Source organism: Harpia harpyja, chromosome Z (genome assembly GCF_026419915.1).
Source record: "Harpia harpyja isolate bHarHar1 chromosome Z, bHarHar1 primary haplotype, whole genome shotgun sequence".
Taxonomy (NCBI): domain Eukaryota; kingdom Metazoa; phylum Chordata; class Aves; order Accipitriformes; family Accipitridae; genus Harpia; species Harpia harpyja.
The window spans coordinates 89,939,237-89,956,036 of record NC_068969.1 but is presented as its reverse complement, the minus strand read 5'-3'; the positions used below and the strand labels follow the sequence as shown (position 1 = coordinate 89,956,036).

General features: G+C 41.8%; 1 protein-coding gene across 1 annotated transcript; it reads right to left on the bottom strand.

Moving 5' to 3' along the window:
• Positions 1-215: 215 nt before the first annotated feature.
• Positions 216-15,645, bottom strand: F2R (coagulation factor II thrombin receptor). The gene is made up of 2 exons (XM_052777890.1): positions 15,399-15,645; positions 216-8,397 (listed from the first exon to the last, which is right to left on the bottom strand). The coding sequence occupies exons 1-2, from the start codon at positions 15,484-15,486 to the stop codon at positions 7,202-7,204; spliced, it is 1,284 nt and encodes a 427-aa protein (XP_052633850.1). The 5' UTR covers positions 15,487-15,645; the 3' UTR covers positions 216-7,201.
• Between the last annotated feature and the right edge of the window lie 1,155 nt (positions 15,646-16,800).

Below are 16,800 nucleotides of genomic sequence, written 5' to 3'. Positions count from 1 at the left end.
AATACAAACCTGGAAAACTACCCAGAATGGTTTAAAGTACCCCAAACATTGTCTTTTTTCTCCCACCACAATGTATCCATTGGGCTAATGAAAAATAATATCGCTTTAGACAAGCCTGTCTCTTAAATAGTCTTAACATTTTAAATGTAATTTTGAAAGAATTTTCATTAATAAAACTCAGTATCTTTGATGCAGAGATATAAAAGGCTTAGAAATATTTTAATGTAACCATTTAATGAAAAATGTCCACGTAGTTCACAGCAAATTTACAAATATGTTTCATCTAGAGAGGAAGTGCAGTAAGTCCCTCCTTTCAAAAATTTTTACTGAAGATAATATGCAAATAAAAATAGGAACAAAAATGTCAAAGCAAAGTAAGAGATCTAAGCTGAATTTCAGAGCTTCTGTAAATGTAATTTTCAGAGGTAGGGGTAATATTTTCTTGGTCACCCCTAGCTTGAGTTTGAGTAATAGAAAGCAGAATCTTCAGCAGCATGTTTTTCATTTTCTCGGACATTAAAGCTGTGATAACTAACTAGATGTATTATATTCTTTGCTGGGTAGAATTGCATGTACCTCTTAGAGTCAGCAAAGGTGGAGACTAAAAAAAGTGTAAAAATAAATTGAAAGAAATTCTACAAGTGGCACTGATATACAGGTTTATTTCTTATGTGACCTATAGGAAAAGCATGCAAGAAAAATATTCTTGGAATTATTCTGAAGGCGGGAGATTTATTAGCACTTGAACAGGCTGATAAAACAGTGTAAAAGTTTGGGTAACAACATTTTCTCCTCCCTTTCTCTGTTCTTCCCCATCCGGTACTGAGTTCTCAGTACTATGTGCTTTAGGCATCTGTAAAGCTTTATCCACATACATCCTATGCAATTATTCCAGTTATGCTAGCTGACCTGATTTTTGAACTTAACAAATTTCTTGCATTTCATGGTTCCTGGAAAACATGTCAGATGTGAGTGGTACCACTTTACACAAGTCTGCTGCAGGCAAGAACACATCTTCTTCTATTTGGCTTTGCAATAATATTGGTGAGCAATGGAAGATTGGAATAGGCAGTAAAAATTGTTCATTGTAAAAAAGAAAAGAGAAGAGGAAAATCACAAGAGTGACTGTATCAGAAAAGAAACATTTAAATCAGTGGGTTAAGTTGTAATGAGTAAAGACTAACTAGTTCACAGTAAAACCCGTGTGATTTGAAAGTAGATCCCCAAGGCATCTTGCTGTGAGGAGGACTGTGTGGGATGTTGTCTTGGACAAGAAACATTCAGCATTTAGGGAGATTTCAGTAAACAGGACATTATAGTAGGAGGTGGCAGTGACGAAACGCACCCTCCGGAGCTGGATGCCTGTTTCTAATTAAGTGTCATTCTGCGGGAAAGGAAGCAGACTCTTACAGCATGCGTTCAGCAGCATCACTTCCCATCAGTGGTACCACTGGCTTCTGTACCACCATACCCCCTTCTAGCAGGTACACAGGGTCGAAGGGAGGCTCCACACCTGCTGGAATATAAACTGAGTAGATGGACTTCAGTGTCTGGCTGAAACAAAGATTTAAAAGGTTTGGTCTTAGGATCCTAACCTGCTTCCTGTATTGCTGATGGTGATTGCTCTTTCCTGTTTATAAGCCAAAAATCTGAACTATTTAAACATATATCTGAAAAAAACCAAAAGAACACTATAAGGAGCCAACAGTGATAAAATATTTATAATCTGGCTCTGAACATCTGTTCAGTTATTTTCCTTTTCTGTATTCAGGCTTCTGAAGGAAGCAGCAGTGTCCTGCCTGCCATCTCTAGCTCAGTCGAAGGGAGCAACACGGCAAGCCAGTGCGAGAAGGAGGATGAGCTGGGAGAGCCCTGTACCCAGGTCCTGTGGCACTGCCTTCACTGCTGCCTGGGCAAATGCTGTCCCATACGCGAGGATGAAAAAAACACACATGAGAACTTCCCAAGGATTACTGTCTGTAGTATGTAATAGTGCAGCACAAAAATATCCCAAAGACCCCAAATTCCTAACACAAAACCCAAACCTGATCAAACAAAGGCAAGGAGAGTGATTTTCCCAGTCTTACTACAGAATGAAGATGGATTTGCTCAATTTCATTAATTTTTATTTTGGTGAGGGAACACCAAACCAGATTGTCACTGTAGGTTGTCTTCATCAACTCTGACCTTGATGGAGTTATGTTGCTGTGTGCCATGTATTTAAATGTCAGGCCTTGTTTTTTAGGAGAGAAGCTTGTTTGTGGTGCTACAGGCACCACTATTATAAGGCTGGTATAAGGCACAACGGTAAGAGAAATTATTCCCCATAACTTTGCTGAACCTTTTTACAGGTTCTTTTTAAAATACTGTCACCCACTTTTCCAACACATTTTCAATACTTTTTCACTTTTCCAAATCCACATGTTTTTTTAGAGGGCTAATCAGTATTTCACAGTTCAGTGTGATGTTCAGATCTGGTTCCTTATGGCTTCCCCCCCCCAACAAGCCAAATTAACAACAGCCATACCTAGTTAGTTTAATGCTCTCTAGTGTTGACTTGGATTATAGCATGTTATTTGTTCAGCTTCTCCAGCTGTATTAGCTATCACTATACCATTTCTATAGCACTTGCAAAATACAAAATGCCATGAAAAAGCACTTATGTGGGTTATTAATTTTAAACGTGTGAGAGGTTTCATTCATTTTAAATATGTGAGAGGTCTTATTAATTTTTTAATTTGCTCAGCATCTTGCAAGATCAAACTGTAATCAGATCAAAAAAGATGAAAATGATCAATAAAAAGGCTTCACCCAGGAATTGACTTAACTATTGCACCCAGCACACCAGGCCCTTCTCTTTCCTCCCCCAGCTCTCAGAGAGCTCCGGATCAAAGCCATAGCTGGTGATTGACTAGCCAGCTTCTACACTCTTTCCATTTCTGGATCCTATCTCAAGTAGGGAGAGATCCAGTGGCCTGATCCAGTTTGCCTGATGCAAAACATTGTGAACCATGCTCACATTTCTGGCTAGGATTCAACTAAATAGGGAAACAGAGCTGACAGCCAGCAGACCATACTTTGTCTGCAGTAAGGCTGCAGGGAGCAGGTTGTAAGGCAGATGCATGCTTGGCATTAACTGATGAAATGCTTCTAGTGCGAACGCACCAATCCCTGCAAAATCCTTGCCATGCTAAATTATGCAAACCTTCCCCTGTGAAATAAGTTATACCAATCATCACAGCTGCTATATGAGGTGTTTTGCCAACAGAAACCATGCTGATTACAAATCTTGCCCTTGCCAGTATTGCCTCAACATGAAGCTGGCATATCTGGAATATTAGCAAGCTTTCTCATGGATGTTTAGTGCCTGACACCTTCTCATCTCCAAACGTTGTTTGTTAGCTTGCTTCATACAGCAAATGATGCAGCTTAACCCTGACATTATGAAAAAAAAAAACCCAAATGAGGAGGAGATGGTACGGGTGAAACAGCAAGGAACATTAATGGGCTTCATTTCTTTTGGTCAGATTTTCACTGCTTCCCTTTCCCTTTGAAACAAATGATTCATTTTCTTTCCCAGCTAGCACCGCAAGGGTGACTCAAGCATGAAGAGATGGTTAGGTTTTCCTGTTAGCTTAAGCATGTCAGTCTAAATTGCAGTACTCTTGTAGTTCAGTTTCCTCAAAAGCTTACCACATTGTGCTTTGCTGTGTGGCCGTGCTCAGTAGTTAAAACCTATTTTGCAGATGCTGTTTGTGCCTGAGGTTGGCTCCATAAACTGCTGCTGCTTGAGCAGGTCCTGCCCTTCTTCTTGCCATCAAATACAGCAGCAAAACAGACACTGATAACTGTAGCATGTTCCAACTAACCAGTTGCACAGAAATGCCAAATTCAGTAAGAGTTGAGCTGCCACTGCCTTGGTATGAGACTCCTCCAGTCACATAGCAGTTTGCTTCTTTTTGCAATCCAATTGGGATAAAGCCTCAACAAAATATAAACAGAAAGCAGAGGTATGACACTAGGTGTGGGAGCTTAAAAGGAGGAATAACTGTTAATGCTTCATTTGCTATGAAAAGGTGACATTTGCTGTATGTTTTATGCTGTGTGGTAATTTTGTTAATCACCTCTCTGTATTTAGCAGGCTAGCAAGAAGCTTGCTAGAAGCACTTGCAGAGCGTCCATATAAATAGCATGCATATGCATGTATCATTGAATGGTTTGGGTTGGAAGGGACCTTTGAAGGTCATCTAGTCCAACTGCCTGCAATGAGCAGGGACATCTTCCACTAGATCAGGTTGCTCAAAGCCTCATCCAACCTGACCATGAACACTTCCAGGGATGGGGCATCCACAACCTCCCTGGGCAACCTGCTCCAGTGTCTCACTACCCTCATGGTAAAAAAATTCTTCCTTATATCTGATCTAAACTTACCCTCTTTCGGATCAAAATCATTACTCCTTGTCCTGTCACTGCAGGCCCTGGTAAAAAGTCTCCGTCCTTCTCATAAGCCCCCTTTAAGTATTGAAAAGTCACTATAAGGTCTCCCCGGAGCCTTCTCTTCTTCAGGCTGAACAACTCCAACTCTCTCAGCCTGTCCTCACAGGAGAAGTGTTCCATCCCTCTGATCACTTTTGTGGCCCTCCTCTGGACCTGCTCCAACAGGTCCATGTCTTTCCTGTGCTGAGGACCCCAGAGCTGGGCACACACTGGTGTACTCCAGGTGGGGTCTCACCAGAGCGGAGTAGAGGGGCAGAATCAAGTCCCTCGACCTGCAGGCCACCATTCTTTTGATGCAGCCCAGGATATGGTTGGCTTTCTGGGCTGCAAGCACACATTGCTGGCACATGTCCAGCTTTTCATCCATCAGTACCCCCAAGTCCTTCTCTGCATGGCTGCTCTCAATCCCTTCATCCCCCGGCCAGTGTTGATACCAGGGGTTGCCCTGACCCAGGTGCAGGACCTTGTACTTATCTTTTTGTTGAACTTCATGAAGTTCACATGGGCCCCCTCCTCAAGCCTGTCAAGTGTTGCACTTTCAAACATGCTTAGGCAACCTAAAAATACTTTCCAAAGGCAACTTCAGCATTTTAGCTCATTACCAAGAAGTCACGAAGTCTACTTAGGTTTGTCAGTCCTTTTTAATTAAAGGTTCTGTGCTGTAATTGCCTTTCCTATTTTTCTTTTTTTTTGTTTTTCACTTTAGTGCAAGCTGGATCATCAGCAAACCCAAATTCAGCAGTGTGCGTGGCAGAGCTCAGATACTGGTTTACAAACATGCATAAAAACTTTTTCAGTCATTCTTATTCAGGATCTTCGTTGATGCTCTTAGCCATGAGGATAAACAGCTGCATTCACCCCTCTCATTTTTTCACCCTATAAGGTAGGAAGAAGTTGCTCATTTGCAAATGTTCTCGAGCACACAGAGGTTACAAGTGAAACCACCCAAACACAGAGCAAAATGACGTAAATAATCGCTATGACTGCTGTGCTGTTTTCCACGTACATTTACTTCCACTCCAGCATGTAATACTGCCCCTTGCAAAGCAGACTAGACAGTCCCTTTTGGCTACCTAAAAAAACCCCCACTGTCATGAAACAAAACATTGTGACATTGAAACAAATTCCAACCATGTAATAGATCTAAAGAGCAGTCCCCCAGCCTGTAACTACATAAAGCACAGAGGTAATTTCTTCTGCCAGCAAGAAGTGGATGTTCGTAGTCTTAAGATGCATTTGGATTTTGCTGAATACCAAAACCACCCCTGATATGATATTAAAGAAAATGAGAATGTAACTGAGTATGTCTCTTGAACATTTGTGGGGGTTTAGCCTTTCTAACTCCATATACATGTATTTTTAGTGCTCATATACTTAGAAATTAGCAAATACTTGAGAACAAAAATCTAGAGAGACCGTGGTAATACAATACTTAATTATACTTAGGTCCATCAAGAACAGACACAAATTGACAAGAGATCATGGTTAGAAAGAAGTTTCTCACTGTCACACTGTACTGCAAAAAGATTAGGTTTCTCATCCTTTGTGCTGAAGACATCTTTTATCCATTGCTGTACTTCTTGGCAGATTCCTATGGCAAATCCTACATTAACTAAATCCCTACTTAATTTGATTTCCATTTCTGTGTACAGTCCTATTACCTACACGATTGTTTCTAAAACTGAGTTCCTGTTATTTGGCTTTAGCATCCTTGTAGTAAAAGAATGCTACATAGAATGAAGTTGGCCATTGGGCTTTGTACCACAGCAATTTTAGTAGATGTGGACACAATGTAGAACATAAAAACCATCCAGACTTGGCAGAGATAAAGGATATTTCCAAGTCCTAAACACGTGCTTGATGATTAATCACATACACAAAAGCACACATTTGCAAACTCTGTAACAAGATGATGAATACGGCTTTTTCAGTATATTTTCTGGAGAGCCATTCAACATTGATTTATTGTGAAATAAAACTTCACAATTTTTTGTGAAATTAATCACGAAAAATACTGCATTCCTAACCAAGATGCCTAGCGTACACTAATGGTAGAAACACCAAAGGAAAAGCTAGTTCTAGCTGCTGAGAATTATCTCCCCTGACACACTGCACCAATCAATAGCTGTATTTCAGTTGCTTAGATTCCTAAAACCATACAGTCTGTTCTGAAGTGGAATATATAAAAATGTAAAATAAACAGTTTCAGTGTCCAAGATGCAAAATAATGCTAAGAAAATGAAGTTTACACACAATTCCAGAAATAATGCCAATTAGGAAAAAAAAAAAAAAGGCTGGAAAGATATTTTCACTTTACTCAGGAAGTACTGGATAGATGGAATGGTTTCATAAGTAAGAATTTAATCAACCTGATGCAGTTAAAAATCCTAAAATGGAATTTCATAAAACCCCTGCAATAAACTGAACTAACAATGCAAAGGATTTGTCTGAAAAAAAGGAGTTTATTTGAAAAACACTCAACAACTATTATTAACAAATTACTTTTCCCCTCAACATTAACCTATTTACATATACTGTATATATACATATACAGAGTTATTTGAATCGTGCATTACTATAATGAATCCATAGAACTATGTATTGTACAACAAGTTGGTTTAAGGTTTTGCATTTCTTGGATATAATACAGGGGGTTTTTTGTCTGAAATGGTCTAAGAATTAAGCATGTGTAAGACACGTTATCTCAATGCATTGCTAGTAATTTCCTGTAGACACTGTTATTCACATTAGTAGAGCACGTAGCCCTTCTACTTGTGGTAGACATTGACTGGCCACTACTGTTACTACTGTTAGGATGTAAAGTCTTTTTACAATTGAAGAGACTGAAAAATTGTCTCTGATACTGAGAAGAAGCATAGTAGTAAATAAAAGGGTCAATGCAACAGCTAATGCTGCTTACACAAACACAGAGTAGATAGGCAAAGTAGAGATACTCTAAGCTGTTATCATAAGAAAAATGGATATAATGAATTAATAGGAGGACATTTGTTGGTCCAAAGCAAATAACAAAAACAGAAAAAACAGCCACACACAAGAGCAAGGCACGTGTCTTCTTATTTTGTTTTGCAACAATGGTAGAAGAACTAAGACATCGAATGATACACACGTAACAGACAGTAGAAATTATAAATGGCACTACAAAAAACACAGAAGAGAAGATGGAGAAGAAGTGGAGGTAATAGCCGTGAAGTTCAGATTCTCTTAGCACATCGTGGCAAGTAGTTATATTTAACTTGGGTATTTCCATTGTCTGCTCTCTGATGAGAAAAGGTATAACACCAATTATTGCTACAAGCCATATGATGAAACAAATCAGCGAGGCACGTGTTAATGTACGCCACCCAAGAGACTGCATGGGATACACCACCGCTAAGAAGCGATCGAAGCTTATGCTCGTCATAAGCATTATTGAACAGTACATGTTACAGTAGAAGGCAGCAGTGATGAAACGGCACAAGTGAGGTCCAAAAACCCAGTTGTTTCCAGAAAAGTGATAAGCAATCTTAAAAGGAAGCACACTTACAAACAGGACATCTGCAAGGGCCAAATTCAGCATGTACACTACAGCTGGCTTTTCAATTTTCATTTTTTTCAGAAACACGAGTATCGCTGTAATGTTCAGAGGGAGACTCAGCACAAGCACTAAGGTGTAAACTGAAGGAACAAAACGCGTCAGCCACGGACTCGTGAGGTATCTTGCTGTCTGCACTGACACTGTTCGTTGTTCACGTAGGAACAATCCAGTCTCATTGGTGGCTCCGGATCCAACTTCCAAGTCATTTTCAGTATCACCTTCAGTAGGTATAGGGTCATCCTGGTGACTTACAAAAGAGAGTACAAAACTTCTGATCTGTGGTATACTACTGTTATGTGGGGAGGCTGAAAAATAATAAAGTATTAAGATTAATAAGCAATATTTACATGCTATGGGGAAACAAAAACACCTTTCAAAAAGGAAAGCTAAGATCTTATTAGCAACACAAAATAATGTTAATTCCTGATTCCAAGTACAGACTGCCCGAAGATGTTAGTTAGTCCAGCCCTTTTTATTTTAGCTCCTGTTACAAGTTTGGATAAGATGTCCTCCTTTGTCTCTTGTCTCTTAGCTTGGAAGCTTTTTATGGTAGAGACTCTGTCTGTGCTTAAGAACCCAATCTCATCTATGTTCTCTGTGGGCTACTTTAACACAAATACAACAGTAAATTTGTCACCCTTGAACTGCCTTTGCCAGACCCTTCATACAGTTTGTAAGAAATGAGGTGCTGGGATAAATAATAGCATTCATACACAAAATTACCATTAGAAGCATTCGTCACCAAAATAACAACAAGTTACAAGTGCAATTAAAACATCAAGTTACTGAAATATTTCTGTGTGCTCTGGAGACATCTTACTCAATGCGATGGCCCCCATCAAGACAGACAGCAGAAGTCTGCATGCAGTTTTCAAGGTGGACGTGGATCAACCTTTTGCTTGTATCAGAAAGATAGCCACAGATGGCACTGAAACACTTCCCCAGTTCTACTTATCCTACGCCACAGCGTGCATCACCGATGACAGCATGCATGCCCTTGGGGCACTGCTGAAACCCGCCACTAGCGTTCCCTCTACAGCAGGGTCTTCTGCAGCATGGTTCGGTGGCTATGACTGAGAAGAAAAGTGTCAGGACAGGGTATCTCTGCTTTTTGAATATAGCTGTAACGAGTTAGGAATTTAGCATTACAAAGTGTTGAATGTGTGGTATGCATTTATTTATGTAAAAAAAAACCAAACAAAATTCCAAACAATCAAAAGAGCTACTTTAGACATTACTGCAGAAAAGTTGTTTGTATGGAGACCTATTTTGGAAGACTGTTGTTTTCAGCTTTGCCTCAATCTAGTTAGGTGTAGGATAATTAAAACATATTATGGGCAGACAGAAGTGAGAAAGTTACTACTACTTAAGTAACCATTCATCTGCTTAGCTGTGCAACTGATCTTTTGTTGAAACCTAGACAACTGAAATAAAAGTGAAGGTGTGTTAGCTTGAATCACTGAGCTGAAAGTACACAGGCATGATTCACCCGTCTAAGATGCTATTCATTAGCAGCAATTATTTGTTCTACAGTAATTCAAACGATTTTTTATGCAGATATGAACAAAAGCATCTGAAGCACGCAGATGGCAAAGAGAGGAGTGGCTGCAGCTTTAAGCAGGCAGTTACCTTCCTTATGCACTGGCTGTGTGAGAAGGGCCCTGCCCACCTTGAATTTTGGTGAAAATCAGACTTGAATGTGGCGGGAGATGAGGAGTGGTAGGGATATTTGGGGATTTTTTAAAGCTGCTGTGCTGTATGTATCATGCTGTGTCACAGCAGCATTCTAGGGGCAGACGGGACAAAAGAGGGGAAGTGTTTAAGGTAATGGTTTTCATATGGAAAGTGACTAGATTGCTACCTCTGCAGGCCAGAAAAAAGATGCTGGATGAGAATTTCAGCCTGGGAGCTTGTTGCAGACTGCAGTAGGAACAATTTAGTACTTTTACTGAAACACAAATACACAGAAGTATGTGAGATTCAGTGTTTGCACAGGAGGGCACTAAACCAATTTATACAAGGGTCTATTCTGCCGTCTAAAAGAGAACAGTAACAAAAGGCAAAACTTTAGATCCTTAATCTTTAACCGCACTTTAAAAGTTTAGTCCAAGCAGTTGGATGGCTCAAGGAGTCAGCTCTTAGTTCAGCAGTTCAGGTGCAGCACAAGTTATATTTAACACCTCTAACTTCAGCTTGTGGCTGACATCAAATAGGTGATTTCCGGTACTTAATGATCATTGCAATAGAAATCTGTCACCACTGACTCCATCAGTATTCATCTCTTCTGGGAAGATTGTAGGTATATCTGAATGAAAAAAAACTTACTTCTCATGCCCAGAGGCTTGTCTCCATGGTAAAGACATCAGTAAGAGTGACGAAAAATCTTGAACAGTACCTCTGGTATCTCCAGTACATACAAGTTTTATGAATTCAAGACTTTGAATGCTCTGAATATATATTTCTTCCACTGACATTTCTAAACCAGAAGACTTCTGAAACAGAAGACAATGATGATCCTAGGCCTCCAAGGTCTACATGTCCTTTTTGGTTTCGCAACCACTGAAGAACAGTGTGGAGAACCAAATGAAGAGGTGACACGGTTTCATGTGAGGAAGGCATGTTTTTTGGGGAACACAGATATAAATGGACTTGATGAGAAGGAGGGTAAACCTGTGTCTGCAGTCAGGAACTGTATTGCCAAGATGACCTTTCCATGACATGTTAACTGAGGTGCTTCCAGCAAGCACCTCTCTCATCCCAGTATCCTTGAACTTTGAAGGGCTTTGCCTGAGCTGCCTCACCTCAGCCAGCACTGCTGCAGTGCACTTTTTGAGGACTAGTGAACAAACCAGCCAGAGCCACTGACCCTTAATGACTGAGGTTAAGTCACTTAGTGTGGAAGCCCTTGCTGGTAACCTGACCCATTTCTCGTTAGTGACTCCTAATTTAGAACAGTATGAAAATATGCTAAAGGAAAAAAAAAAAGATGATTGGGCCAATTACCTTTTATCAACTACTGACCTTTGTCTTAGCTATTGCTTATAGTTACCTGAACATTGCTAATAATTTTAATTATATCCTGAATTCTTGGAGCTAACTTATATACAACTTTCTTAGATGAAAGGATTTAGAGTCTGCATTACTCCATTATCAAACTTTTCTAAAAGTAGAATCCTATTACAATAATTCAGGACAAAAAACATCTCATAAATTATTTTAGTTTAGTGAAAATTCTCTGGAATAATACTTTAACTTGGTGAAAACTATGTGTTCTTTGTTTAAGCAAAGACTTTCTAAGTTCAGAGTTGAACTCAACCTTGATGCTGTTGATGACACCTCCATGCTGTGTCCTGTGCTCAGTCCATGTCTCCACCTTGAACTTAGATGACATGAGGTACTACCTGAAAGCCAGCTCTATAGAAAAATGCAATGAGACTTCAAACTTGCTATTTCTTTGCCACTTGATAATACAGAGAGTGGGAATTTAAACTTTCTTGATCAAATTCAATTTAATTTTAATTTAAAAGATTGATAGCTACATATCAGTTCTTTTCCTTTGCAAAGCTGCTTATATGTTTGTATGACACAGCGTCTGTGTATTATTGGAAAAAACAGTAGTGCACTTCATGCTTTCTGAAACAGAAGGGAAGATAGCTACTGCCCTGAGGTTCTGGATTCCTTTTGTATTAGTGTTTATTTGAAAAAGCCGATGATCAGAGATTTATACACAGAAGGGAAGCGGATGAAATGATGTTATATTATTTCAAAAGTTCTAATGAATCTTGACAATAAGCATAAAGGTCAGTAATGGAAAACAGGCATTAACTATAAGATGGGACAGGACAAGACAGCCAATACATTAGATCTACAGAAAAGATTTTAAAACTACTCTTACATAGTACAGCTATACCAGAATCTGACAGATGTTCCTTTCTAGCTGTTTTAAAGCTGTAGATATCATTTGTCTAAAACATATTTCACTACAGCTTTAGTAATTTTTACCAATACAAATAATCTGTTAGGAAAACAGAAGTAAAGCTTGTATGATGTTCATAAATGTTCAGTCATCCTATTTTTGCTAGGCTGTCATCTGGTCCTTTTGGAAGAGGTCAAACCTGGTGGATTACTATTTTTATGACTAATAGTATTCTCATTGCTGAAATGACAGAGTTGACAGCTGTATCAAAGTATTTGTAAATTGTAAATAGGTATGAAAGAACAGGACTAAGAAACTAAGAACAAAGGAAGAGTGGGATAAAGCATTGAGGTTTTATCCTTGTGCTGTGCAGTCAGAACACTGCATATATACATACAATACACATACAATCTTTTCTTTGCTTCCAATAAGGACTTGGAAGGGCAAAAATTACATTGAATCAGCATGATACTCAAATTGCCTGAAGTGTTCTTTTGCTGCCTGTGGTCTTTGCACTGATTCTTCAACAAGGACATAGAGAAATTATGTAGAAAGCTCAGTAAGTTTGGGATTGTGTGATTTTAACAATGTACACTGTGGTGTTTTCCATCAAGTACTACATATTGCTGGTCTCACAATCAGCATATGCATATTCTGCTTACCCTGAAAGATACTGCTTTTTTTTTTTTACAGAGAGCTATTTTATAATTTATGTCTACTTTCATATGCAAAGGACTACTGCACATACTGTTCTGTGACAGAAGTAGAGACCAAAAAATATTAACAGCTTCAACCAATCTTAAAAAGCACTCTTGAGCTCTAGAAGATTTCTAAGTATTTCTGTAGACCCATAAATCTGGACAACACGTTACAAACCAGCAGTGTTCATGTCCCAAGCGGTATCTTTGTGAGGTGGAAAACTAAAGAATAGGCTCCTACTCAAGCCAATTAAATATGCTGCTGGACAACAATTAATACCGATTTCTGGGCATTACTGATGACAGCTGCACCCATACCACTGGCTTATAACAAAAAGTCAGTTTCTCTTATCTCCCCTTTGTATAATCCGCAGTGATAAGCGTCTAGAATCTAAATTACTTAGTGGCCCATAAATTAGGTACTCACAGGCAGAATGTGAAGTGCCTGCCAGATGTGTTTATAAACAAGGTAAGACACAATCTTGTAGGACAGACGACAATTATTTTCTTTTCTAAAAATAAACACCTTATTGTCTTTAAAAATCTTCTTCAGCCCACATCTCTGCTTATACAGAATTCATTACTGTATTACACGAGTGATGTAGTAACAATTTGCACACATTTTCCTAAAGTATTGTTTTCTTGCAACCGGATGGCTGCTGCTTTTTGCTTTCCTTTCTCAATCTCTTTCCCCACAGGTGCTGACTTCAAGCAATGACAACATCTCTCTATCCAGCTATCAGTGTCCCGATGCAGGAAAGTCCGGGCAGGTTCAGACCTCAGCCAGCCACCTCGGCAGCTCCTGGTCAGCTAATCTGCAAGCACCTAGCACCAACCCACTGCCAAGCTATTGCTTTTTCACCTGCCCACAGGACCAGCACAGGTCAATAACATGGTAACTGTGGATATTGAAGGACCAAGGGAAAAGCAAGGGAGAAGCCTCAGGTGCAAGGGCAGAGCAGACCTGGGGATACAGCAGTGCATGGGTGATGGGAATTAAGTACATTGTGGTGGAAACAGGGAAGGCTATCCGGAGCAGTGGGGAAATGCTATTATTACAGTAGGAGCGAGCACAAGGAGAGCAGAAGACATGTTCAGATGGCCAGGCTTTATTAGTTCTACCGTGCATGAAGTAACTTGTTTTGAATTTTTATTTTCCTAGTGATGTAATACAGTAACTATTTCAATCATTATTTCCTATGGAAGCAGCAAATAAATACTGTAATTCAGGGTGCTCTTTAATGAAGACTATAATTGCAAAAGGCAGGAAAACAAGTTTGAATGTTTCCATTAACTGGAAGAATAGCACCCAACAGTACAATCTTTTTTTCTAGCATTAACACGTATAATTTGTCTTTTACACACACACCTTTTTTTTTTTTTTTTTAAAATAAGGACAGTTTACTTAGAATTCCAATATGAACATGACTGTGATCTCTTCATTCCCACTTGTCCTTGTGCCAAAAAGTTGTTTAGCCAAAATTATTTGCCCTCTCTGATACTTCCTTCCCAGCATAATTACAAGCACCAGCTCTGTCCCCTTTCAGCCTTCATTTTAGTAGTCAAAGTATGCCAGGCTCTGAAATTTCCCCTTAGCTGTTCCTCTAACCAGCCCTTTTCTGTATGTAGAGCTTGAGCTGAGTCTTCCCAGCAGGCATCTCATGGGGCTAAGTTATTTGTACAGCAGCACTATGATCACTGTGTGATTGAAAGAAACGTTAAACTGAATTTTACAGAAAAAAATGTTGCTAAACTCTAAATGCATAAATCTTGCCCTTTGTACTGTTGTACCTCTACCTGAAACTGGGAGGTTACATGCACGCATGTCTTCTCTTACCTTCCTTCCTTCCCTCAGCATCTGCATTGTCAGACAAGCTCTGAGCTAGATGGATCCATGGTCTCACCAGTTACAGCACTGATGTTGCTATTGGTGCTGTTTCTAGTTGAATAAGCATGAAGGTCATCTACTCGTGGTGGATATTCTGAACTATTTTGTGTTGGCAGATCTTCCGAATTTGCGCTACCTACAAATTCAGCTGGCATTCCATCTTCTGAAGTTGTTAATGAAAGGCAATGCCAGTTTTCTAAGGAAGTCCACCAGCACATCTCGCCAGCCCGGTCACTTCTTTCCACCACAACTTGCTGTTGCCCGGCTGCCTCCTTAGCCATGGGACAACAGTAAACCATTCTTCACCATCAATCACCTCACCCGTGGCATGGCATCTTTCTCAGATCTACGTATTTCAGATCTGTGACATTTCCTTCATTCAGAAAAATAGTTCTCAACAAGTACCTGTCTGACGCTGCTTTACCCAGGCTAACCTTCTGGTTTAGCCTGTTCTCTTGCGGCTGCTATGAGAACAAACCTAGAGCGGCGTTTCACAACGCCGAAGACAACCCGACCCTAAGCTCCAATTAAACCTTCGAAGCGGGAGACCCTTGACCTGCCTACGTGCAGGCCGGCGATGCTGCGCGCTAACGCATATTTCGCTTCTATTCCTCTGCCACGGCGCACGGCTCCGGCCCCGCTGACAAGGCGAGCGGCGCTGCCGCTGCCCGCAGCTCGCCGGGCGGCCGCGCTCCTCGCTCGTCGCCCGCCGGGCCGCCCGGCCGCCGCTTCCCAGGAGACCCCCTCCCGGCCCCTCCCGGCCCCCCGGCAGCTCTCCCGCGCGGGGCGGGGGCAGCGACTCACCGACGCGGGCCGCGGCGGCGGGCGGCGGGCGCGGGCAGCCGAGGACGGCCAGGGCGCAGAGCAGCGCGGGCAGCGCCCGCGGCCCCATGGCCGCCGCTCCTGGCGGGGCCGGGCCGGGGAGGGAGCTCCCTCCGCTCGGCCGGAGCAGAGGGACGCGAGTGCAGCCGAGGCGCGGCGGCCGGCAACCCCCGGGAGGCTGGGGCCGGGGAAGGGCCGCCCCGGGGCCGCCGAGGCTTCCTCGGGAGGCGGGGGCGTCTTCCTGCCGCGCCGGCCCGGCGGAGGGGGGGTGCGGGGGCTGCGCGGCGGCCCCGCCGCGGGGGCGGGGAGGAGAGCGGGGCCTCGGCGGCACCGGAGGCGGGGGGGGGGCAGAGCGTGCCGGCCCCGCAGCACAACAGCCCCGCCATCAGCCCCCGCGCTGCGGAAACGGCAGCGGAATGCGCTGGCACCCAGCTGAGAAATGGGAAGGGGTCGTGGGCTCGGGCAGGGTGGGAAGGGGGGAGGTGCAGAACAAAGGGTTATTCTCAAGGAATTATTCTAGGCCGAGTTTGCCACGTGTTGGTTGCGCAATCCGAACTGCCGACGCCCCAGAGGAGCACAGTTACAAGGCCAGCTGAAATATCTGCATTACTCATGATTGAAAGATCACGCTCCTTCAGGAAAGCTCCTTAGCGCATAGATCTGCTCTGTGCAAAGTAGACGTCAAAGCTTGCTTGTTTTGCATGGGTTCAGTAAGCCGACTGCTCTACCAGTACAGGACAACCTCAAAGCAATTCATTACCCAGCCTTGCAGTCCTGGTGTCTGTTCTTGCAAGACCCCTGAGGAAGTGGTGCCACCACTCCTGAACTCCAGTGGCATGTCCCTTGGACAGGAAAGCTTGTTCTGTCCTTCAGAGGCTACTCATGAATCAAGAGCTGGTTGAACTGAAACCTATATAAAAGCTATAGAGGAAAATATTTTAGTAACGTTGCAGCTATTATTTAGGCTCTTTTCTTTGAAAATGCTTATTCCACTGGTGGTTTGAGTGCTTTTTGTTTCTTAGGCCTGTAACACAGTCAAAGGGTTTACAAGTGGACATTCTTTGGTTTGCTAGGCTATGCTGTCCCATCCTCAACTGTACATCCTTCTATTTACGGCAATACAGACATAAGGAAAGGGGGGGGGGGGGGAAGCTCCATTTAGAAGTTATTCATATGTATGAGGTACCTTTATTACTGCAGAAGCACTGACCTTTGCTCGTATCTGAGACCCATGGAAAATAAATACTCCTGATCACAAGTAGTGATTCCCAGTAAGCTCTACATCTCTACCGAGTTCTTCCTAGAACCCTACCACTTGCTACTTTGTAGCACTGTTAAGGCTGAATCCAATTTCTGTAGAGCAAGGGCAAGTAACACAAGTTTT